Source organism: Erythrolamprus reginae, chromosome 13 (assembly GCF_031021105.1).
Source record: "Erythrolamprus reginae isolate rEryReg1 chromosome 13, rEryReg1.hap1, whole genome shotgun sequence".
Taxonomy (NCBI): domain Eukaryota; kingdom Metazoa; phylum Chordata; class Lepidosauria; order Squamata; family Dipsadidae; genus Erythrolamprus; species Erythrolamprus reginae.
In genome coordinates, this window is record NC_091962.1 from 5001758 (window position 1) to 5028504 (window position 26747).

General features: G+C 43.1%; 1 protein-coding gene across 2 annotated transcripts in view; it reads right to left on the bottom strand.

Moving 5' to 3' along the window:
* The window catches only part of RASGRP2 (RAS guanyl releasing protein 2), a 99631-nt gene that overhangs the window by 37653 nt on the left and 35231 nt on the right, over positions 1-26747 (bottom strand). The window contains exons 2-10 of one of the 2 annotated variants that reach the window (XM_070766493.1): positions 25687-25831; positions 23749-23851; positions 20490-20552; positions 15744-15875; positions 12130-12280; positions 9979-10152; positions 4809-4925; positions 523-804; positions 101-178 (exon numbers count right to left, since the gene is read on the bottom strand). In XM_070766493.1, the coding sequence (XP_070622594.1) occupies positions 101-178; positions 523-804; positions 4809-4925; positions 9979-10152; positions 12130-12280; positions 15744-15875; positions 20490-20552; positions 23749-23851; positions 25687-25759 (1173 nt within the window). In that variant the 5' untranslated portion in view covers positions 25760-25831. Of the gene's footprint in view, positions 1-100; positions 179-522; positions 805-4808; positions 4926-9978; positions 10153-12129; positions 12281-15739; positions 15876-20489; positions 20553-23748; positions 23852-25686; positions 25832-26747 lie in introns of those variants that run through there. The other variant, XM_070766494.1, reaches the window with a different exon arrangement.

The following is a 26747-nucleotide window of genomic DNA, read 5'->3' on the forward strand; positions in this document are numbered from 1 at the left end:
AATAAAATAATAAAATAAAATAATGATTCCCATACAACTGTAAAAGCTATAAAACTGACCCGAAGGCCCCCATCCTGTTTTGCGAGAAACCTGTACGTACCGTAGACTTGTTTCGGGGTTCGCGTTGCAACGAAAGTTGATAAATCTCCTCTTCTGTTTGATATTGATCCAGGGAGACCTACGGGAAAGATAAACCGATCGATCAATGAAATCCCCAATAGGGTCACAAACCAGCATAGAAACACACCGAAGTCAGAATAAGGAGTTATCAACGGATCCCTTCCCGCTCCCTTCTTCTCTCCAAAAGTGAGTATTTTTCAAATTATATTGAAAAGCAGTCCTCGAACTATAACCACAGTTGAGCCTATAACTGTGATGGCGAACCTATGGCATGTGTGATACATATATGCTTGAACGCCCGGTTCTTATGTAGAAAAGTCCATTAGTAGAGGCTTTCTTAGGTAGAGGTACCACTGTATATCTACCCAGGAGCTCCAGGAGGGTCTGGCTGGGGGATTTTACCATGAGCAGGTTGAGAAGGTCGGGATTTGCCTCAAACGGCGGGCGGATGCTTTGAACCATGGCCAAGTCACTGAGGAGGCTGAACAGCTGCTGCATCTTATTGCCGTTCAGGCGGGAGTGCGTCCGGTCCAGCCAGTCGGGGAGGGCCACGTGCACAGCCACCAGGTCCTTGAGGTGGACTCCTAAGATGGGGAACTTGAACCCCACGCACTCCGCAAAGCACCGGCGGTAGCGGCTGTAGTTCCCTGCCGAGGACAGCAACTCGAGCAGCGACTCCCAGACCTGCAAGCAGAGCAAAGGGTGGGAGTTGGTCTCTGCTAATGAAGCTTTAAGGAGGAGGGCATTGCCCATGAGGACTAGTCACTTGATTCTGTTGGTGGGGGGAAAACTCAGCTGGGGGGAAACGCAGCCTTGGATTGGAAACTCTGGAGGAGAAACGAGGCATAAAACAGCACAACGGCTCCTTTTGGTTTTATTTAGCCTTTTCACCCCATTGTAGAAATCCCACGAATGGAATCAATTTTGTTGTTGTTGTTTTAATTATTTGTTTGTTTTTTATTATTTATTTTTTTCGTTGTTATTTGTCTCAAAATAAATTTGAAAATCAATTAAAAATCAAGTGCACTAGTCCTCATGGGCAACGCCCTCCTTAAAGCTCATTAATGAATCATTCTCCCCACAGAGAGGATAAAACAAGTAGTCATCATCCTTACAAATGGATGTTTCTTTTTTTTTCCTTGCTGTTTCTTTCAAAGCAGTGGTGGATAGTTCTCTTATCTTTTTAATAATCGCTTTTAAAAATTGCTTTTTAAAACCGCATTGCTGTTTAGTTTGGAGCCGCCCAGAATCCCTGTTCTGTAAGGAGCCCACCATCCCAAATGATCCAGTTATTCCTCTTGGCCGGCATTCATGGCTGTGTCAAAGCTGACTTGGAAATGACCCTTGAGGTCATTTAGTCCAACCCTTGGACAGTCTGCGCACTCTCAGGATTAGTACCTGAAGTAATATTCCAGTTACAGTGGAGTAGAATGTAATTTGTGTGAATTAAAAGGAGTGCTGAGTCATGATGGATCAGCAGAATGTGCTACGGCCCGATTGGTTAAGAACTGTATATACTGTAATGCACCTTTGCATAGGTGTGGTTAGTCCGTGGTTGGTCTACAATTGCGGTTATCCAGTAGGATAGTGTGGGACTGTGGGTGTTACGTAAATAGAACATAGTGCACTGGTGTGCCTTTCGTCCCTTGTCCAATTGTCTTTCCTTTCTCTCACTTATCATATACAGTGTTCCCTCGATTTTCGCGGGTTCAAACTTCGCGGAACGTCTATACCACGGTTTTTCAAAAATATTAATTAAAAAATACTTTGCGGTTTCCCCCCCTATACCAAGGTTTTTCCCGCCCGATGGCGTCATATGTCATTGCCAAACTTTTGTCTGCCTTTAAAAAACATTTTTTAAAATAAACTTTAATAAATAAACATGGTGAGTAATAATCTAAATGGTTGCTAAGGGAATGGGAAATTGTAATTTGGGGGTTTAAAGTGTTAAGGGAAGGCTTGTGATACTGTCCATAGCCAAAAATAGTGTATTTACTTCCGCATCTCTACTTCACGGAAATTCAACTTTCGCGGGCGGTCTCGGAACGCATCCCCCACGAAAATCGAGGGAACACTGTATATTTTCTTTCTTTCATATATCCTCTCCTCTAAGTTCACTTTACCCTTATATATATTACTACATGTCTATTTTTCTTCCTATGTATTTGTGTATTGGATAAATAAATAAATAAATAAATAAAGAGAGAAAGAAAGAAAGAAAGAAAGAAAGAAAGAAAGAAAGAAGTATAGTATAGAAGTATAGAGTATAGTCTTCTCAAGAATTCCTGCAGGCTTCATTCTGAAACACCTCCAGTTCCTGATAATGTAACTGAGTCTGGGCGGGCAGCTTCCGAACTCAACTCCGACACACACGTCCTCCCAAATGCCTCCATTGCCCTCCTTAAGTCAAAGGCAAAAGCTATTTCGGCTGCGAGGAATATTTTCTGAAAACAGGGGTGACCCAAGGGTGGAATGCTCCTTGTTTATATACATGCCTCCCGGTCGTTGGAGAGACAGTCGTGAAGGGAGTGTGAGGCTCCTCCGCCCACCCTCCCGGATGGCGCCATTAGGGTTCTTTTATTCTCTGAGCATGTGCAGAACGATTTGCAGCGTCCAGGTAGGTGGGAGGAGCCTCATGCTGCCATCGCCACCGGCTCTCCGACCACCGGCAGGCACACCCAAACCAGGAGCATTTCACCCCTGATTTGATTTGATTTTGATTTGATTTATTAGATTTGTATGCCGCCCCTCTCCGCAGACTCGGGGCAGCTCACAACAACAACAAAAACAATATATATTAACAAATCTAATAATTAAAAAATCTAAGATAACAATTACACATTTAAAATCTAAAAGCAAGAAACCCCAATATAACAAACATACATACAGTCATATCATGTAGTAGAACTACATAGGCAGGGGGAGATGTCTTAGTTCCCCCACGCTTGACGACAGAGGTGGGTTTTAAGGAGTTTACGATAGGCAAGGAGGGTGGGGGCAATTCTAATCTCTGGGGGGAGTTGGTTCCAGAGGCCGGGGCCGCCACAGAGAAGGCTCTTCCCCTGGGCCCCGCCAAACGACATTGCTTTGTTGACGGGACCTGGAGAAGACCCACTCTGTGGGACCTAACCGGTCGCTGGGATTCGTGCAGCAGAAGGCAGTCTCGTAGATACCCTGGTCCGGTACCATGAAGGGCTTTATAGGTCATAACCAACACTTTGAATTGTGACCGGAAACTGATCGGCAACCAATGCAGACTGCGGGGTGTTGGAGTAACATGGGCATATTTGGGAAAGCCCATGATTGCTCTCGCAGCTGCATTCTGCACAATCTGAAGTTTCCGAACACTCTTCAAAGGTAGCCCCATGTAGAGAGCGTTACAGTAGTCGAGCCTCGAAGTGATGAGGGCATGAGTGACTGTGAGCAGTGAGTTCCGGTCCAGATAGGGCCGCAACTGGTGCACCAGGCGAACCTGGGCAAACGCCCCCCTCGCCACAGCTGAAAGATGTTTCTCTAATGTGAGCTGTGGATCGAGGAGGACGCCCAAGTTGCGAACCCTCTCTGATGTGGCCTCTGTGTGGCATGAAGAGCGAGGAAAGGCCCCTGTCTCACTCCTTCACCCCTTCTGACACCCCAAGTCAGGGGGTGAAGTCCATCAGATTCTGGAGGACCAATAGCGGGAATTTTGAGTAGTTCAGAGAACCGACAACAAATGCCACCTTTTGCTGGCCCCAGAATGAAGAGGGAATGGGGATTTTGCGGTATCCTCACCCTGCCACGCCCGCCAAGCCACACCACGGCCACAGAGCTGGTACACACCTCCCAGCGACCGATCAGATCCCTCAGATTTGGACTCCTCTGGGTCCCGTCAGTCAAACAATGTTGGCTGGCGGGACTATGGGGGAGGGCCTTCTCTGTGGTGGCTCCGGCATCCTAGAACCAGCTTTCCCCAATTTCCTGGCCTTCCGAAAGACAGGGCTTTCCCGGCAGGCCTGGGAGGGTTGTTGAATACCAACATCTTGCTCCAGCCTAATCGATGAATGGATGAATGCTTTTTTTTTATTCTGGGGTGTCAGGAATATCTTTGTACAGTATTTCATTTTATTGCTGTTCGCCCCCCCATAGCCCGCAAGGAGAAGAGCGGCATATAAATGTGACTAAATAAATAAACAAAAATAAAATAAAATAAATACATTTATTTAATAAATAAACAAATAAAACAGACAAAGAGACAGACAAAACAGACAGACAGAAAACTGTCTGTCTGTTTGCCTGTCTGTTTGTTCACATTTGCAGTATATGCTTGGAGCAGTGGTTAAAATCCAGTTTTTTAAACTACTATTCGTTCGCTCGTTCGTTCATTCATATTTATATGCTTGGAGCAGTGGTAAAATTCAATTTTGGTTTTGCCACCCTTTATTTATTTATTTATTTGAGGTCTGTTTGTTTATTTGTTTGTTTGTTTGTCTGTCTGTTAAACATAAGTAAATAAAAAAATAAGTAAGTAAATAAGTGAATGAATGAATGAAGAAAGAAAGAAAGAAAGAAAGAAAGAAAGAAAGAAAGAAAGAAAGAAAGAAGATTTCACACTGCCCCAAGCCAACCCTAGGCCTTCTGATTGAGGTCCTCCTCGTTGGCCGCAGGTGCTGTTTTTCCCCCTTCCCTTATATATACCTTGGTTCCTTTACCTTTGTCGTCTCTGGACTCACAAAGCTGTGTGTCTCCTTTAGGCGAGAGATGGAACTGTGGCCCAGCCCACCGATCACGGCCATCAGGGTGTTGAAATTTTGCAGATGGAGAAGCCTCTGCAAAGAGGGGGTTGGGGTGAAAGAAGAGTGGGGAGGGGAAGGCAAAGGGAAGAGATGCAATTAGCAGGACCACCATCATACCCCACTCCCTCCTTCGGCCTTTCTTGTGGTCTTCTTTCCACTCGGCTCCTGCTTTGGGTTTGGCCAGCTAACAGCTGCCCCTGAATTGAGCTCTCGGAGGAAATGCAGGTGGGTCCTTGAATTACATCCCACCACTGAACCCAAAATCTATATTGCTGAGTGAGACCGTCACTAAGTGAGTTTCAACCCATTTTTATGAACAGCAAACAGTGCAGTCAGGCAGTAGGGAAAGCAAGTAGAATGCTTGGCTGCATAGCTAGAGGTATAACAAGCAGGAAAAGGGAGATTGTGATCCCGCTGTAGAGAGCGCTGGTGAGACGCCATTTGGAATAATACTGGAGACCTCACCTACAAAAAGATATGGATAAAATTGAACGGATACAAAGACGGGCTACAAAAATGATGGAAGGTCTTAAGCATAAAACTTATCAGGAAAGACTTAATGAACTCAATCTGTACAGTCTGGAGGACAGAAGGGAAAGGGGGGAGATGTTCAAAACATTTAAATATGTGAAAGGCTTAAATAAGTTTCAGTAGGGAAGTGTTTTTAATAGGAAAGTGAACACAAGGACAAGGGGACACAATCTGAGGTTAGTCGGGGGAAAGATCAGAAGCAAGGTGAGAAAATATTATTTTACTGAAAGAGTAGTAGATCCTTGGAACAAACTTCCAGCAGACATGGTTGGTAAATCCACAGGAACTGAATTGAAACATGCCTGGGATAAACATAGATCCATCCTAAGATAAAATGCAGGAAATAGTATAAGGGCAGACTACATGGACCATGAGGTGTTTCTCTGCCATCAATCTTCTATGTTTCTATGACGTTTCTTGCCACTGTTGTTAGGTGAATCACTGCAGTTTTGACTTAAGCAACCCCGTTGTTAAGTGAATCTCGCTTCCTCATTAACCTTACTTGTCAGAAGGTTGCAAAATGGATCAGATTACACCCCACTCGCCGGGACTTAAATATTTGCCAGTTCCCATGCGTATGAATTTCTGTTGTTGTTGTTATTGTTGTTGCTGTTACCCTTTTTCCTGATCTTAAAATAATAAACAACTTAATGCAGTTTTCCTCAAGCTTAACAACACTGAAATATGTGGTCTTTACTTCCCAGAATTCCCCGGTCAACATACTTAAATTCTTAAATTAAAGTGGTTAAGGTTGAAAAACACTTGGCCTGAGAGAGCCATTTGGAGATTAGGAAAGAGAGAAGCAAAGAAGGAGACGTCATTTCTAAAATTATAACAAGCTTGGAAAGCAAATACTTTAATTTATGTTTGCCAGGAAAAATGAAAAAAGGGCTTGCAAGCTTGCAACAACAGATCCTGCTGGGTTCAGAAGCAGGGTGAGCAACCCGTAATCATCAACACACACACACACACAAACACACACCACACAATACAAACCATGTATAGTCCCCAGCCTCTTTTTTTTTGCAGCAAACTGCCCTGCCAAATGTTAGTAGCAAAATATGAAGAGACTGCAGCAGGAGATCTTTTGTTACCTTAACAAAATTAGGGTTTGTGTGTGTGTCAAAGATGGTGTGTGTTAAGCTTCGGTCAAGCTAACTAATTATTCTTTTAAAATTAATAATCCCCTTCAAATTATCAATGTTAATTCCTTTCAGTCTCCTTGAAATGGGTTTGGCAACTGGGCTCCCCTCACTGCGCGTCTTGGGAACCTAGTAAAAAATAATAACAACGACAACAATAACACAAAGTCCCCAGCTAAAAATAAATGCCCCCCGTCCCTCCCCACCCTTTGTGCTTTAAAAGAACTAGAAATCTGGGCACTTGTTCCTGGTCACTCGATTTAGTGATTTGGTATTTATTGGTTTATACTATTTATATTCCAACTGGTGCCATCTCAAATGACAGGAAAATTTCTTACCCCTGCCAAAAACCTGCTGCTGTTTTTATCGAGAACTCCAAGGACGAAAGACCCAGGTTGCAGCTCCGGGACCCGGATTCCCACAACATGCTAAGATCATGGAAGAGGGTCATGCTACACACCCAAATTTATTTCAGCCTGGTCAATGGTCCTGTGTAGATCCAACCCGTTTCTGGATCCACTCAGGACCTTCTGTTAAAAAGAACCCAAAGATGAGAAAGGAAACTGTTCAAAATGGAATGGAATGGAATATAATAAAATAGAATAGAATAGAATAGAACAGAACAGATGAATGGAATGGAATAGAATGGAATGGAATAGACTAGAATAGAATAGAATAGAATGGACTAGACTAGACTAGAATAGAATAGAACAGATCGGAAGAATGGAATAGAAGAACAGAACAGAACAGAAGAATGGAATGGAATGGAATGGAATAGACTAGACTAGACTAGACTAGAATAGAATAGAATAGAATAGAATAGATCAGAAGAATGGAATAGAAGAACAGAACAGAACAGAACAGAAGAATGGAATGGAATAGAATAGAATAGAGCCAGGGTGGCGCAGCAGGTAGAGTGCTGTACTGCAGGCCACTGAAGCTGACTGTAGATCTGTGGGTCAGCAGTTCAAATATCATCGCCAGCTCAAGGTTGACTCAGCCTTCCATCCTTCCAAGGTGGGTAAAATGAGGACCCAGGTTGTGGGGGCAATATGCTGGCTCTGTTTAAAAGTGATATTGCTAACATGTTGTAAGCCGCCCTGATTCTAAGGAGAAGGGTGGCATAATAATTGAATAAATAGAATGGAATGGAATGGAATAGAACAGAACAGAACAGAACAAGATAGAATAGAAGGGTGATTGGACATACAAGGGAGTTGTCTTTGATGCTGTTTGCTAATTTTTGTAATTACCTTCCAAACATCTTGGAGGCCAGCCCCAACATTCCCAGCCAACCCAATGCGAGAAAGAGATTCTGGGCTTGCAATCCAAGAGACATCCTGAATCAATAGAACAAGTTGTGGGTGCTTCGTCATCATTGGAGTTTTTTTTAAAGAAAAAACTGGATAGTCACCTGTCTTGAAAGGGTAGAGGGTCTCCTACTTAAACAGGAGGCTGACTTTATAAATCCTTAGTAAGACCACACCTGGAATACACCTGCATCCGGTTTTGGTCATCACTTTACAAAAAAAGATGTTGAGTTTTTTAGGAAAAAGTGCAAAGAAGAGCAAGTAAGACAATTAACGGCCTGGAGACTAAAACATAGGTCACCAGGGCTGGGCACTACATAGAGCCACTGGGTGCAGAGTGCAGAGAAGAGCAACAAAGATGATTAGGGGACTGGAGGCTAAAACATAGGAAGAATGGTTGCAGGAACTGGGTATGTCTAGTTTAATGAAAAGAAGGACCAGGGGAGACATGATAGCAGCCTTCCAATATCTAAGGTGCTGCCACAAAGAAGAAGGAGTCAAACTATTCTCCAAAGCACCTGACGGTAGAAAAAGAAGCAATGGATGGAAACTAAACAAGGAGAGAAGCAACCTGAAACTAAGGAGAAAAGTTTTTGACAGCAAGAACAAACAGCGGAACAGCTCGCCTCCAGAAGTTGTGAATACTCTATCGTTGGAAGTTTTTAAGAAGAGACTGGACAATCGCTGGTCTGAAATGGTATAGGGTCTCCTGCTTGGGCAGGGGACTGGGCTATAAGATCCATTCCAGCTCTAATCTGAGTGATGGATTGAATGTAAATCTGGGGGTGGCTGGAATTCAACTTAACAGCAGAGAACCACAGAAAATGCAGAGCAACTTAACCACAGAGAGGAAGGGGGTCAGGCTGTTTTCCAAGGCACCTGAAGTCCAGACAAGGAATAACGGATGGAAACTGACCAAGGAGAGATTCAACCTGAAAATAAAGAGGAACTTCGGGAGTGGGCAGCATAGAAGTCGAATAAATAAATAAACTTTCTGACGGTGAGAGCGATCAAACAGTGGAACAGAAGTTGACTGCGGCGTTTGTGAGAGCTCCAACACTTGAGACTTTCAAGAGGAGATTGGAGGGGCATTTATCCGAAATGCTTGAACTAGATGACCTACAAGGACCCTTCCAACTCTAAGCATCTGAGTAGTGTTTCTCAGGAACTTGCAGATAGGTGTGTGGACTTCGACTCACAGAATTCCTCACTGGGAAAAGGTGACTTGTGACTGGTCTTCGCCCTTAAGGATGGTTGCAGCATCCCCACACAAATCACACGATCAGAATTCAAGCACTTGATAACCTGGGAAGTGTTTACCATTGTAGTGTCTGATTGCTCACGTGATCACCACTTGCAGCCTTCCCCACCGGTTTCCAACAAGGGGGAATTCCGATTTGCTTACTGACCCTATTTGTTCGCTTAACAACTGCAGTGATTCGTTTAAACTACCGTGACCAGAAAGGTCATAAAAGCGACTGCGATTGATTGATTGATTGATTGGATTTGTATGCAGCAATAATAAAACAATGTACAATAATAATCCAATAAATAGTAAAAATGATTAAAAACCCATTAATATAAAAAACCAAACATACATACAGACATACCATACATGAAATTGTAAAGGCCTAGGGGGAAAGGGTATCTCAGTTCCCCCATGCCTGACGGCAGAGGTAGGTTTTAAGAAGTTTTCGAAAGGCGAGGAGGGTGGGGGCAATTCTAATCTCTGGGGGGAGTTGGTTCCAAAGGGCCAGGGCCGCCACAGAGAAGGCTCTTCCCCTGGGTCCAGCCAAGCGACATTGTTTAGTTGACGGGACCCGGAGAAGGCCCACTCTGTGGGACCTTATTGGTTGCTGGGATTCGTGCGGCAGAAGGCGGTCCCTGTGATAGTCTGGTCCGGTGCCATGAAGGGCTTTATAGGTCATAACCAACACTTTGAATTGTGACCGGAAACTGATCGGCAACCAATGCAGACTGCGGAGTATTGGTGTAACATGGGCATATTTAACAACCGAACAGGAACAGAAATTATTTGCTCCGGTGTAGTTTTTAAGTCCAATGCAAACCCAAAGAGAAAAAAGACAGGAGTAGAAAGCTCACCTGGGCCACCATGACGAAGCGGGTGATGACTTGTGCCCGTTGCTGAGCGGTGGGCTTGCTGAGCACCATCAGCTGAATCCACTGGGAGACACTGTTGAACAGAGTGATGAACCTTTCCAGGACTGGGTTGTCCACTGTGCATCCGTGCATCACAAAACTGTGATAATCCTGGAACTGAGGATAATGGGAAGAGGGAGAGGTCAGTGTTCTGGACCTGGACTGCGATCTGGCTGGCTGCTCCAAGAATACCGGCTTTACAGCTTGTAATTTTCAAAACCAACATTTCTTTTCATTTTTCCTTCCCTATTGGATTTCGTCATTACAGCTCCGGCAGAGGTGGGTTCCATTCCAATCTCACTAACTAAATTACAAAGTTATAATTCTTTGCTGTCTACTTCAAAACATCTTCTTCTCTCTGAGTCAGGTCCACGCTGTTGAAAAGCAGTTTTTCATGCAATATAAAACTTACTTCTTGGGAGAGACAACACACGCCACCGTTTTTGTTTCTAGCACTTTGAAGAAAAGCATCCATCTCTTCCGTTCAATTCCGGAAGCGATGTAATTAATTTACACATTCTGAATAGCATATTAAAACCTCTTCCCCCCAATTTCGTCCCTTCTTTTCTGTAACCTTCTGAACTTTGCACTTAACCAAGGACTCCCCTTCTATACTCCCGTTATCAGAAGAAACATGACTCTGCATGCTTTCGTCGGACGGCTGTTCTATTTGACTTTCATCCTCACTAGCTTCTTCCACATCTCTTAAATCAAGGTAATTAACAGCTTCTACGTCACCTTCATCTTCTGAATCTGACAATTCTAAAGGCTGACAAGGAACTCTCACAACAGTCAGTGTCGTGGCATTGGACCAGAATACCTCCGGAACCATCTTCTGCCGCACGAATCCCAGCGGCTGATCAGGTCCCACAGAGTTGGCCTTCTCTGGGTCCCGTTGACTAAACAATTTTGTCTGGTGGGCCACAGGGGAAGAGCCTTCTCTGTGGTGGCCCTGGCTCTCTGGAATCAACTCCACCCAGAGATAAGAACTGCTCCCACCCTCCTTGTCTTTCGTAAATTACTTAAGACCCACCTATATCGCCAGGCATGGGGGAATTGAGACATCTCCCCCAGGCTTATATAGTTTTATGTATGGTATGTTTGTGTTGTATGGTTTTTAAATGATGGGTTTTTAGATGCTTTTTTAATATTAGATTTGTTCACTGTCATATTGTTATTATTGTTGTTGTGAGCGGCCCCAAGTCTCTGGAGGGGGGCGGCATACAAATCTAATAAATTATTATTATTATTATTATTATTATTATTATTATTATTATTATTATTATTAACTGTGGAGATGTCTCCAAAGCTTGTGCCAGATTCGTTTAGCAACAGTGTGACTGAATTAACAACTGTGGCAAGAAAATGTCGTAAAAAACCGAGCAAAACTCACTTAACAAATGTCTCACTTAGCAACATGAATTTTGAACTCAATTGTAGTCAAGGACTACCTATCTTTTCTGAGGCCACTGCTCTACTTGGTCTCAAGGTAGGACTGGGACCTCAATCAGAGCCTTTCTGGCTAAGGATGATGGGAGCTGAAGTCCCCTTCTCTCACCCACCCACCAATGAAGGGCTGCAAAAAAAATTATTACCAGACTGTGAATGTGGCTTATTTTGTGGGTGTGGCTTGACAATCATGTGACTGGGGTGGCTTAAGGGTCATGTGACTGGCTTAAAGGTGGCCAACGTGACGTCATTCACATCAAGGGTTTGGGTCAAGGTTAGGGTGCCTGGCCTCTCCTCAATTCAAAGAGGTACAATTTCTCCTACTATTACTGAACACCCAAAATATGCTATTTAATTCTATATATATATATATATATATATGTCATATGTGTACATACATATTACACACAGGCACACAAAAATATAACTTATCTACTATATAAAGTATATGTACACACATACACACGGACAGCTCTTCTAAAACTATCCACATTCGACCTCATTTACTGTGATAGGAAAAACAGACCCAGAGCCCAGAAGGGGGGAAAAAGAAAAAAAACCCCATTTTTTTCTCCCAGTTCTGCATACCTGACCATCCCTGTAGGAGCCCATCACTTCCACCCACCCACCCACCCATGCACTCACCAGGATTTTGCTGAAGGAGCGGTATTCAAGGTGGGTGAGATGTTCTGCCAGCTCTCCTGACTCCAGGTGGTCAAAAAGCAGTGACATCTTGCGCTTCTTCTGTGCCACGGGGTGACGCTGGGTCACTTGTCTCTTCCACTTGTAAGTCGGGCTGGATGGAAGAACCCCAAAAGACAAAACCACCCTGAATTCAAAAACTCAAAAAGGAAAACAAACAAACCAACCAGAATAATAACCAAGAATGTCAACCAAATTAGCTTATCTGAAGCATCCCTTACCTTAACGTCTGCTAGAATCTAAACCAACTAACTAGGTCTTTGCCCAACCTGCTTAAGTTAGTTACTGAATTAACCTACTGTGTAAGACACACTTTAGTTTTGGGGGAGGAAAATGGAGAGAAAAAAATTGCCTACCAGGTAATTCATTTGGCTAGCGTCCTTAGTCTGGTCAGCTTCAGCACATTATTTTATCCCCTGGTTAGGGTTTTAAAAAACCTTATTCGAAGAGAGTAACAGTGAAAGAGCCAGCAAGCCATAAGAACTGGGAACATTGTTAGCACCTCGTTAGGGCTGGAAAGAAACTTATTCAGAGCAAGTAGAGCAATGAAAAAAAAAACCTGCAAAGACTTAGGACTGGAAAAACATTCTTCAGAGAGAGTAACAATGAAAGAGCCAGCAAGGCAAGATTGTTAGCATCTCATTAGGGCTGGAAAAAAATCTTCAAAAAAGCTACATTCAGGCTATAAGATGCACCCAAATTTTAGGGAGGAAAAAGGTGCATCTTATACTCCGAAAAATATGGTACTTCCTGAGTTTGTACAACATCCTGAATCGTCAACTCCCCCTGGGGTGGGTCCCCCCAAACTATTCACCACCACCCTTTCTTCTCTGCTCTCTCTATCTGTCGATTTTTCTTCTTTTGGTCATCGTATTGATGTATTTAGAAACATAGAAACATAGAAGACTGACGGCAGAAAAAGACCTCATGGTCCATCTAGTCTGCCCTTATACTATTTTCTGTATTTTATCTTAGGATGGATATATCTTTATCCCAGGCATGTTTAAATTCAGTTACTGTGGATTTATCTACCACGTCTGCTGGAAGTTTGTTCCAAGGATCTACTACTCTTTCAGTCAAATAATATTTTCTCATGTTGCTTTTGATTTTCCCCCCAACTAACTTCAGATTGTGTCTCCTTGTTCTTGTGTTCACTTTCCTATTAAAAACACTTATTTTCAGTGTTTTTTAATTGTTTATTACAGGGGCCTCTAAATTTGTCACCTTGTGGACTTCAACTCCCAGAAAACAAATACAGTGGTACCTCATCTTACGAACGCCTCTTCTAACGAACTTTTCAAGATACGAACCTAGTGTTTAATATTTTTTGCCTCTTCTTCCGAACTATTTTCACCTTACGAACCCAAGCAGCTGCTGCTGGGATGAAGGGGTTTATTTTTTTCCCTTTTTTGAAGAAAGAAAAGGGAGGGGCAGCTTGGAGGAGTAAAGATTTTGCATGCTTGCAAAGGCACTGAAACTGTGTCTTTTTAAGAAAGAAAAGGGAGGGGCAGCTTGGAAGAGTAAAGATTTTGCATGCTTGCAAAGGCACTCGAAGGGTGTCTTTTTAAGAAAGAAAAGGGAGGGGCAGCTTGGAGGAGTAAAGATTTTGCATGCTTGCAAAGGCACTGAAACTGTGTCTTTTTAAGAAAGAAAAGGGAGGGGCAGCTTGGAGTAGTAAAGATTTTGCATGCTTGCAAAGGCACTGAAACTGTATTTTTAAGAAAGAAAAGGGAGGGGCAGCTTGGAGGAGTAAAGATTTTGCATGCTTGCAAAGGCACTGAAACTGTGTCTTTTTAAGAAAGAAAAGGGAGGGGCAGCTTGGAGGAGTAAAGATTTTGCATGCTTGCAAAGGCACTGAAACTGTGTCTTTTTAAGAAAGAAAAGGGAGGGGCAGCTTGGAAGAGTAAAGATTTTGCATGCTTGCAAAGGCACTCAAAGGGTGTCTTTTTAAGAAAGAAAAGGGAGGGGCAGCTTGGAGGAGTAAAGATTTTGCATGCTTGCAAAGGCACTGAAACTGTGTCTTTTTAAGAAAGAAAAGGGAGGGGCGCCCCCTTGCCTTTCTTCCTTCCCACTCACCCTTGCTTCTTCCACCCGCCCCCTTTAGCTGCTCCTCCCTGCCCTCTGTTCGCCTCCCTTCCAAAGTTTGGAATTTTCCTGAAGGATTTGCACCCATTATTTGCTTTTACATTGATTCCTATGGGAAACATTGTTTCATCTTACGAACCTTTCACCTTACGAACCTCCTCCTGGAACCAATTAAGTTCGTATGATGAGGTACCACTGTACATAAAAATAAAAAATATAAAATTCTTCAGCCAGCCAAGTTGCCAAGTTTGGAGACCCCTGGCTTATTGTATCATTCTGTTATCTTGCTTCTGGTCACACCCTTTTCATTGTTATAAACCACCTACTGAAGTTCCACACACCAAGGCAGGCGGCAAATAAATTTAACAAATAAATACACATAGAGCCACTCAAACACCAATAATCCATCCAATTCCTCTCACAACGGTTCACCTTTGGTTTTAGGCTGATGCAGCTGTTTAATCAGGAATTCACCCGGGATTTCCAGCCAGAAGTTGTCTTAGGCCACCACTTCTCAATTATTTTCTATTTTGCCCCCCAGAAAGAAGTAAACATTTTGTGCGCCCCGAAACTCTTCGATCTGGGCCCCAATGGAATTTTAGTGTCAATATTTATTATTTTACTTATTATAAGCTGCAAACAAACTATTGGCTGGGGAAGGCTGCTCTACCCACTTAGCTGGGAATAAGTCACACTGAAATCAGTGGAGCCTCTTTTCGGTTAGGCAGGCATAGGCTACCGTGGTTAGGTCCCTCTTTGGCCACGGGGCCAGGCCTGATTAATCAAGCCGATATTTTGGGGCCCACAAGTGCTGCCTCTGTGGTGCACTCCCAGCAAATGGTGTGGAAGAAGGTTTTGGGGTGCTGTTTGAAGCTTTCTCCCATCTGCAGAGCTTGCTCCTCCTTGTACAGCAGCAGGTTCGCCACACCGTTCATGGCTACCACGGCATTCACCAAGAACAACAAGAACCCATGCAGTCGCCCCGCCCTGCCTGGCCGCCTTCTCTTCTGGGCTGGGAGTAGTGTTCAACTGGGAAAACATTCCCCGTCCAGGGGAATCGATCAAGAGGGACCACGCATGTTCCCCAGGGTCTCACGTGCCCCCCGGACATCGTCCCATGCCCCCCACCCCACTGTTTGAGAAGCACTGACTTTAAACCAGGGATAGGCAAAGTTGGCTCTTCTATGACTTGTGGACTTCAACTCCCAGAATTCCTGTGCCAATCATGCTAGCTCAGGAATTCTGGGAGTTGAAGTCCATTTATTTTAAAGTCTGAGTTAGAGACACAGTGCTTTAGATCAGGAGTAGGCAAAGTTGGCTCTTCTATGTCTTTAGGAATTCTGGGATTAGAAGTCCATATGTCCCAGAAGAGCCAACTTTGCCTACCCCTGTCCTAACCAAACTGGAAGCGCTGTGGGAGGGTCAGAAAAGAGAGTGATGGACGCTCGAGTCCAGTCCTGCCGTTTACCTACACGCTCTCGATATCAATCAGGTTGCTGTGTCGGCGGCTTCCTTCCCGTCCAAGAAGTTCTTTCAACTCCTTGATCTGCTCGGCTAGTTCTGGATTGAGGTCAAACTCAGCAGGGAAGGCTGAGACCCAGTACCTGTCAGGGTGAACAGGGAAGACTTAATAAACCCCCAAAGTGAGGGTCTTCTAGGAAGACGATTTCTCTCCCCACCCAAAAAATTATATCCTGGATCTTCAAATGAGTTGGATAATCTTCTCTCAAGCATCCCAAACGCTGGCCAAATTCTAGCTTGCTGGAGTTTTCCAAACCTACATTTGTTGATGTACAAATTTATAATTCCTTTCCCAAAGTTGTTTCCATTTATCTGTTGTACCCCCAAAATATTGTGCCCATTTAACCCCAGTATCTTTTACTTGTTCAAATTCTAACTCGGCATGTAATTAGTATGTTCTTGCTCAAATTCTCATCTATGCCTATTAATATTTCGTCTAATTCAGTCTTCTCCAACATAATGTTGCTATCTTCTTCATATCTCGCCCAATACTTCTGGAGGCAAGCAGCTCCTCTGGTTGATCGTTCAGAAATGTATTAACAAGGGAGGTCAGAGCAGCAAATAGAAGCTATTCTGAAAAGCTAAAGAATCAGTTTTCAACAAACATGTGGAAAACTCTTTAAAACATCACTGGTTATGGCAAACCATCTTCCAGGTTGAAGGAAATCAACAATTGGAAGATGACCTGAATGTGTTCTACTGCAGATTTGAAAAGAAACCACAACCACCTACCTGCACAACCTCCATCCCAGACACACCAACAACAGCCAAATCTTCTACAACTGAACCCATCCCATTGGGTCTACAAACCCTAGTGATCACAGAAAATGAAGTGAAAGACCTATTTCACAGACAGAAGCCTGGAAAAGCACCAGGCCCAGACAAGATAACTCCTTCTTGCTTAAAAGTCTGTGCTGACCAATTGGCCCCCATCTTCACTTGAATCTTCAATAAATCGTTAGAGATGTACTATGTTCCTTCTTGCTTCAAATGCTCTACTCTCATCCCAGTGCTGAAGAAGCCCTCCATCAAGGAACTGAATGACTGTTACTACAACAACAACAACAACAACAACAACAATACTTGGGCATCTTGCAACTGGATAATATCAAGCATAGTCATGTAAAAACTGTTATCAGCAAAGAATACATCCAGAGGACCAGAAAAATTTTGAAGAGCAAACTGAATGGTGGCAACACTATCAAGGCTATAAATACTTGGGCCATACCTGTCATTAGATACACAGCTGGCATAGTGAACTGGACTCAAGCAGAGCTGGACAACCTGGACAGGAAAACCAGAAAATGGATGAAGATCCATCATGCACTACACCCTCGCAGTGAGGTTGACAGGCTGTATTTACCAAGGAAAATACGTGGCAGAGGACTCTTGCAAGTGAAGCAGATAGTGGAAGAAGAGAAGCATGCATTAGCTGACTATGTGAAGGGAAGCAAAGAGTCAGCATTGATAGGAAGCTTCTCAAGGTGAAGCAAATTAAGGACCAGTATAGAAAAACTGTAACTCAATGTCGTATGGACAGTTGGCAGAACAAAGCATTGCATGGCCAGTTCTTGGAGAAGATTGAAGGCAAAGTGGATAAAGAAAAGACCTGGTCATGGCTTACAAGTGGAACACTCAAAAAGGAGACAGAAGGACTAATACTGGTGGCACAAGAACAGGCCATGAGAACAAATGCTGTCAAAGCCAGAATTGAAAAATCAACAGACGATCCAAAGTGCAGACTCTGTAAAGAAACAGCTGAAACAATCGATCACATACTCAGCTGCTGCAAAAAGATCGCACAGACTGACTACAAGCATAGACATGATGCTGTGGCACAGATGATCCACTGGAACTTGTGCCGGAGCTACCATTTACAAGTGGCAAAGAACTGGTGGGATCATAAGCCCGAAAAAGAGGTCGAAAATGAGCAAGCAAAACTACTGTGGGACTTCCGACTTCAGACTGACCGAATTCTGAAGCATAACACACCAGACATCCTGATTGTGGAGAAAAAGAAAGTATGGATCATCGACATCGCAATCCCAGGGGACAGCAGAATTGAGGAGAAGCAGCTGGAGAAATTAGTGAAATACGAAGATTTAAAAATCGAGCTGCAACGACTCTGGCATAAGCCAGTGAAAGTGGTCCCAGTGGTACTTGGCACGCTGGGCGCAGTGCCAAAGGATCTCAGCAGACATTTGAAAACCATCAGAATTGATAAAATCTCCATCTGTCAATTGCAAAAGGCCGCTTTACTGGGATCGGCAAACATAATTCGCCGCTACATCACGCAGTCCTAGGTGCTTGGGAAGCGCCCGACTGGTGATGAAATACGAAATCCAGCATAGTGATCTCATTTGGTGTGTTGTATTGACATAATAATTTATTAGATTTGTATGCCGCCCCTTTCCGAGGACAAACCAGTTGCTCTGACATCTGTAGTTATGAAAGCCTTTGAAAGGCTAGTGATGTCCCACTTGAAAACCATCATGGATCCACTGTTAGACCCCCTGCAATTTGCATACTGAGCAAACAGAGCAATGGATAATGCTGTTCATATGGCTCTGCATTACATCCTACAACATTTTGAATCTCCAAATATCTACACAAGGGTCCTCTTTGTAGTTCTGCATTCAATACCATCATTACAGACACTCTTCTAACTAAGCTGAAGCAGCTGGAGGTTCATGAACACACTTGTAAGTGGATCATAAGCTTTCTAACACAGTGATTTTCAACCTTTTTTGAGCCGCGGCACATTTTTTACATTTACGAAACCCTGGGGCACATTGAGCAGGGAGGGGGCAAAAAAAATCCTCTCTCTCTCTCTTCCTCCCCTTCACTCTATTTCTTTCTCCCTCCCTCTTTCTCTCCCTTCCTTCCTCTTTCTTTCTCTCTCTCTCCGTCCCTCTTTCTTTCTCTTCCTTCCTTCCTATCTTTTTTGCTCTCTTTCTCCCTCCCTCCCTCCCTCCCTCTATGTCTTTCTCTCTCTCTCCTTCCCTCCCTCCCTCTCTTTCTCTCTCTTTCTTTCTCTCTTTCTTTCTCTTGTTTTCTCTCTCTCTCTTGTTCTCTTTCTAGCTCTCTCGCGCTCTTTCTCTCTTGCTTTCTTTCTCTCTCTCTTGCTTTCTCTCTCTCTTGCTTTCTTTCTCTCTTTTTTTCTCTCTCTTGCTTTTTTTCTCTCTGAGCTTCGCGGCACACCTGACCATGTCTCGCGGCACACTAGTGTGCCCCGGCACACTGGTTGAAAAACACTGTTCTAACAAACAAGAAGCAGCAGGTGAAGCTAAGCAGAATCACATCAGATACCTATACAATTAGCACAGCCCCCCCCCAAGGCTGTGTGCTCTCTCCACTTCTCTCTACATACAAATGACTGCATCTCTAACGATCCATCTGTTAAACTACTGAAGTTCGCAGATGACACAACAGTGATCAGACTCATTCAAGACAACGATAAATCCGCATACAGATGGGAGGTTGAGCAACTAACCTTGTGGTGAGACCAGAACAATCTGGAACCGAACACACTCAAAACCGTAGAAATTGTAGTAGACTTTAGGAGAAACCCACCCAGCCGTAAAGACCTTCAAATTTCTAGGTTCTACCATATTGCAAGATCTAAAATTGTCACCTAACATCAAAAATGTGAACTGCACACCAGAACTAGACAAAAGAACAGTTTCTTCCCCGAATGCCATCACTCTGCTAAACAAATAATTCCTTCAACACTGTCAAACTATTTACTAAGTCTGCACTACTATTAATATTCTCATCCTTAAACCATCTTCTCCCACAAATGGCTGTATAATTATAACTTTGTTGCTTGAAACTTTACAATGGTATATTGACTGGTTCCTAATACAGTGGTACCTCTACTTAAGAATACCTCTACTTAAGAACTTTTCTAGATAAGAACCAGGTGTTGAAGACTTTTTTGCCTCTTCTTAAGAACTATTTTCTACTTAAGAACCCGAGCCCGGAAAAATTTCCCAGGAAATTTTGGGAGCGGCACGAAGGCCCAGCCAGTTTCCTGCCATTCCCCCTTTAATCCTGGCCATCTCGGGCCTTTCTGGGCTGCCAGAGGAGCCTTTCGGTGGCACTTAAGGAGGCTTTGGCAGTCCAGAGAGAACAAAGCATTTTCCTTTCTCTGGGCACTTGGAGAGGGAATAAACCTCTGCCAGCGCCCAGAGAAAAGAAACGCTCCCTTCACTCTGGGCAGCGACTGTCCTCCTCCCCTTCTTCCTTCTCCTTCCCTCACCCAAATTCCGAGCTTTTATTTCTTTCCTAATGGGTTTACACGCATTATTTGCTTTTACATTGACTCCTATGGGAAAAATTGCTTCTACTTACAAACTTTTCTACTTAAAAACCTGGTCACGGAACGAATTAAATTCTTAAGTAGAGGTACCACTGTATTATTTGATTGCATGTGTGTATTCCGACTACCATTAACAGTTGTGCCTTATGATTCTTGACAAACCTATCTCTTATGTGCACTGAGAGCATATGCACCAAGACAAATTCCTTATTATCCAATCACACTTGGCCAATAAAGAATTATATTCTATTCCATTCCATTCCTTGTTCTGTTCCATTCCACTCCACATTTTCTATTCTATTCCATCCCATCCCATCCCATAGCTAGCCATCCTGCTCCTCCCCACAAACACATTCAACCCTTCCCAGCCACTCACCTGACAAGATGGCAAGTCTTAACTGGCAAGGAGCTGTTTTCTGATCCACGAGACTCTTGATAGGTTCAGGACAGAATTAAGGTGCAAATAAAAGAGATACAGGGAATAGGTTGTGTGTGTGTGTGTGTGTGTGTGTGTGTGTGTGTGTGTGTGTGTGTATATATATATATATATATATATATATATATATATATATGGGTTTTTTTTGGTTTTTATGTCGGATAACCATGGTATATTGAAGGAACGTCACAGCTCCTTTTTGCCTCTAGGCCCAACGCAGGACCATTTCAAGGTAGTTAATTTATTCATAGCCGACAACTATATTCTGTATGTATATTTCAGCTAAAAACATTTGATACGCACATATATATATGTGTGTGTGTCTGTGTGTGTGTTTTATGTCGGATGTACCATCCTAGTCTCCCTTAATTTTAAAATTTCAGCTAAAAACATTTGATATATATATATATGATACATACATATACATATACATATACATATATATATATATATTATAATGGCCTTCCAGACACCCACTTGTTGGCCCTCCAAAGGCCAGAAACTGCCTATTTTCCCAACTTCCAGTGGGCCCAGTTTTCGCCTTCCCCAGCCTTCAGAGGCTTTCCTGGCAACTGGGGAAGGCGAAAATGGCCTCCTCCAGCCCCAAAGAGACCCTCCGGAGGCCAGAAACACCCTGCCAGAGCCTCTGTGTGAGCCCTTTCCTTAAAATGGGCTGCTGGAGAGTCCTCAGAGGAGAGGGGAACATGGCCAGCCTGCACATGAGCGCTGGAGCTGATGTACGGCAATGGCTCCTGTGCCAGCAAAATAGGGCTCCACATGTAGTGGCAGGCAGCAGGCGGTGCTCCCAGGTATGCGGTTCCAGTAAGAAAATCCCAGATGTGTGCACAGCTGCGTGCCCCCGACACATCCCCATGCGAGACTTGGCTCCTAAGCATGCACAGCAAACCAAATCTCGCACAAGGACACGCGCAAGAGTGAGACTTCAGCTGTTTTTGCCAATTTTTTGATTCCACACATGCACAGAATTTAATTCATAGAAACATAGAAACATAGAAGACTGACGGCAGAAAAAGACCTCATGGTCCATCTAGTCTGCCCTTATACTATTTTCTGTATTTTATCTTAGGATGGATCTATGTTTATCCCAGGCATGTTTAAATTCAGTTCCTGTGGATTTATCAACCACGTCTGCTGGAAGTTTGTTCCAAGGATCTACTAATCTTTCAGTAAAATAATATTTTCTCATGTTGCTTTGGATCTTTCCCCCAACTAACCTCAGATTGTGTCCCCGTGTTCTTGTGTTCACTTTCCTATTAAAAACACTTCCCTCCTGGACCTTATTTAACCCTTTAACATATTTTAAAGTTTCGATCATGTCCCCCCTTTTCCTTCTGTCCTCCAGACTAAAGATCATACAGCAAATTATATTACTGTTATATCGCTAGCTCACAGAAGTATATCGCTGCATGTGCGGAAGCAAAAATATTGGTGAAAATAGCCAAAATCTCGCTCTTGCGTGCTCAGAAGCCAAATCTCGCACATGCGCAGAAGCCAAATCTCGCACAAGGATGCGCATAAGAGAGAGACGTCAGCTATTTTTACCATTTTTTTTGCTTCTGTGCATTCATACAGCAAATTATATTACTGTCAAATCACTAGTTCACAGAATCGTATCACTTATATTACTGTCATGTCGTTAGCTCACGGAAGCATATTGCTGCGCATGCACAGAAGCAAAAATATTGGCAAAAATAGCCGAAATCTCGCTCTTGCATGCGCAGAAACCAAATCTCGCGTTGATGGCCATGCGCACAACCAATGGGTGACCATGCACCCACGACAGCCTCCTAGGGAGCTCCGAAAGAAGAAGAGCCGCCCCTCACTGTCATATCACGTGCCATAGGTTCACCATCAAGAATTTAATATAATCAGTTATTTGAACATAACCTCTGTGCCTTGCTCAGGTATCTTAAGTCTTGTCCCCTTGCAAGGAAGATGTAAAATATTTTTTTTAAAATTAAATATTGAATTAAACTGGACAGTGTCTGATCCGGGAGGGGCGTTTTAGTATTCCAGAAGTGTTCAAGCTACCCAGTTTGAGAATGCCGCTCTCTCTTTCCATTTTAATTCATACAGCAAATTATATTACTGTCATATCGTTAGCTCACGGCTTTGGGATTTAACAGGCTGTAAAAAAAAAATCCATTTTTTTCCCTTTGCTAAAGAGTGGGAGAGAGTTGATTCTGCTACAGTCAGTGAGAAACAGATATAATTTTTAAAAAACTGTAATCATTATTTCAATTTAAATCAGAATACAAAAATCATTTTAAAAAAAATTCATAGCCCTTTGACAGTTGCAAAAACACGCCACAGCAGCAAAGCAATGGGATACAGAGGTGATGGGTGTGGGTGTGAGCATACGGTGTATGTGCCCACACACCCCTTCCCTCCCCACACACACACATGTGCACCCCCCACCCCATGCTGCCCTCTGCGTATGCGTAGAGGCCTTTCTGAAGCCTGGTCGGTGAAAAAGTGCCCAAACGTACAAACCAGAAGTTCAGGAAAACACACTTCCGTTTTGCTGTTGTGCTGTTTTTTGCACTCGGGAGGGTTCCGGGAAGCTTCCTGAAGGTCCGGAGTGCAAAAATCAGGATAACACTCAACCCAGGAGAAGAGCCTTCTCTGTGGTGGCCCCGACCCTCTGGAACCAGCTCCCCCCAGAGATCAGAATTGCCCCCACCCTCCTTGCCTTTCGTAAGCTCCTTAAAACCCACCTCTGTCATCAGGCATGGGGGAATTGAGATATTCCTTTCCCCCCAGGCCTATACAATTTATGCATGGTATGATTGTGTGTATGCTCGGTTTTTAATAAGGGTTTTTTAATTATTTTAAATATTAGATTTGTCATATGCTGTTTTATTATTGTTGTTAGCCGCCCCGAGTCTACGGAGAGGGGCGGCATACAAATCTAATAATAAACAAACAAACAAACAAATAAATAAATGAACGAACCAACAAACAAACAAACCAACCGCGTTGACTGCCAATTAATTTCCGGACACAATTCAAAGGCATAGGCATAGGACCAGATTATTAGATTTGTATGCCGCCCCTCTCCGCAAACTCGGGGCGGCTCACAGCAATGATAAAAACAATATACAATAACACATCTGAAATCCAATTGTTATAAATAACAAATCTAAAACCATTCTATAAAGGCCAATCCAAAGGATATATTTGAAGCAGTTTCGCAGCCAGCTCGGACGATGGGATGTACCACGGATGCATCATGAGAAACATGCGGACCAGCTGGGGGTCCCGGACTTTGCCCTCGTTGTCTGCAAAAAAAAAAAAAAGTGGGGGAAGCATAAACCCAGTGTTAGCATCCCAATTAACATCCAAAAATAAATCAGAATTCAAATCTTGGTCTTCTCCCAAGTTCCGATTTATTAACAGATACGAACTGTAGCCAACCTGATCCTAACTTTTCCTACAGTTCCCCACCCAGGCTAAGGCTCATCCCTCACCCCTACACCCACAAGTTCATCACGTGGACCACTCCATTTCTTACCACATCCACGATCCTTCTCTGTACTTCCGGATGGTGCTGAACAAAAGATGACCTTGAATCTTTCCAGAGATTCAAGGTCATCTTTTGTTCAGCACCATCCGGAAGTACAGAGGAGGATCGTGCATGTTGAAAGAACCAGAGTAGAATGTGTTGTGGCTAGTATTTTTTCCTCTCTCATGCAACCACCCCTCCCCAATTCCCACAGTACTATTCTACTTGAGGCAGGCCCAAATGGATTTAAAACCCAATTTCTTGCACTCTCTTCCATCAGTTTGTTTAAATCAGGGGTAGGCTCTTCTGTGACTTGTGGACTTCAACTCCCAGAATCCTTGAGCCAATCATGCTAGCTCAGGAATTCTGGGAGTTGTGGTCCACATGTCATAGAAGAGCCAACTTTGCCTATCCCTGGTTTAAATCCTCCTCCTTCTGAGGAGATTTCAAAGTTAACAGATGGTCCTTGACTTATGACCATTCATTTACTGACGCTCGGAAGATGCCATGGCACTGAAAAAAAATAGCGACTTATGATCATTACTCCCTTAATACCCTGTAGTTTTCCCCATCGTCGCTGGATCAAAATTCAGGCACTTGGCAACTGACTCATATTTACGACGGTTGCATTGTCCTGGGGTCGTGTGATCCTTTTTTGCGACCTTTGACCAGCAAAGTTAATGGGGATGCCCCGTTCACTTAACAACTGTATTACTATGCAGCTTAACAACTGCAGTGGTTCATTAAACAACTCTGGCAAGAAAGTTAGTAAAATGGGCCAAAATTCACAACAACTGACTTGCTTAGCAACAGAAATGTTGGGCTCAATTGTGGTCATAAATCGAGGACCAAATCGAGGATAGGATAGGATGCGATAAGATAGAATAGAATGAAGAATAAAGGAGGAGAATAGAATAGAACAGAACAGAACAGAAAAGATAATAAATAGAATAATATAAACTATCACAATATCAAAAAATAATGTATAAATCCAATCTTACTGTCCACACTAATGGTCATTGTTAAAGTGGCAATGAGTTCCACAATCTCTTAACTTCACTTGTATCCCACTGACTGGGTAAACGTTAAATAAGCATTCTGGTTATGATAAAAAGAGCTTGTGTTTTAAGCCCAGCAGTTGCTGGAATTCCTTCATAGTGACTTTTTAAGATTTTCTGCAATAAAATAAAAGCCACTTCTCAGAATTTGGGTGAATTCTCATAGACTCACTTCATGATTTGCAATCCAGCCTCCACTGAGAAGAAAAGCTAGAGAGCATTTCATTTCATTTTATTGGATTTCTATGCCGCCCTTCACCTAAGACTCAGGGCGGCTTAGAATAGGGTGAATACAAAATACGTAAGAAATCTAACATCTAAATACTAAACACATCAAGTCTATATTATTTAGAACACAAATTATGTTCTAAAAACCCTAATTCATTTAAAAACCAACCATCTACATTCCATTCACTCAAAGGCCAAGGTAACTGTTAAAATTCAATTCAAACTTGCAAGCAACTCACACAGCTTGCAACTTTGCAGCAGGGGCAGGCAAAAAAAATTGCACCTTGTCTGCAATGACGTCATCAGAACAAGCCATCATCCTTACCAAAGGCTTCAATGCATCCGTGTAGCAGTTCATCCACTGTACATCCTTTCTCCAGGTCTAGTGTTGCAGACATTTTGGCTGATGAGTCTTGCCACTCAAAAATCAACCCCAGGCTGCAACCTCGGCTGGCCAAATCAAGCGACACCTAAAATGATTTTAAAAAATAAATCCAAACGTTAGTATTACAAAGAGCAGGAAGGGAGGACTAACAATCCTGGGTCCAGAAAGCCTAGAACTACGGCGCCTAAAACACGATTTGAGTATTGCCCACAAGATCATATGCTGCAACGTCCTACCGGTCAATGACTACTTCAGCTTCAACCGCAACAACACAAGAGCACGCAACAGATTCAAACTTAATACGAACTGCTCCAAACTTGACTGTAAAAAATATGACTTTAACAATCGAGTTGTCGAAGCGTGGAACTCATTACCGGACTCAATAGTGTCAACCCCTAACCCCCAACATTTCTCCCTTAGACTATCCACGATTGACCTCTCCAGGTTCCTAAGAGGCCAGTAAGGGGCGTACATAAGTGCACTAGTGTGCCTTTCGTCCCCTGTCCAATTGTCTTTCCTTTATCTCATATATCATATATATTTTCTTCCTTTCATATATCCTCTCCTCTAAGTTCACTTTACCCTTATATATATTACTACATGTCTATTTTTCTTCCTATGTATTTGTGTATTGGACAAATGAATAAATAAATAAAATAAATAAAGATGGAACATTTAAAAGTCAAATCTGATTCAAGAGGAATGAAAGTATCATCAGAACTGGTTGACCCACAGGTGCTTTTTTAAAAAGAATCAACTGGACTTTTTTATTTTTTATTTTGAAGATGTTTCTCTTCTCATCCAAGTAGCTTCTTCAGCTCTGATGGGATGGTGGGGAGTCAGCCTCTTGCCCCCAACAATCTGGGTCCTCATTTTACCCACCTTGGAAGGACAAAAGGCTGAGTCAACCTTGACCCTGGTGAGATTCGATCTGCCAAACTGCTGGCAGCCAGGGATCAGCAGAGGTAGCTTGCAATGCTGCACTCTAACCACTGCGCCAC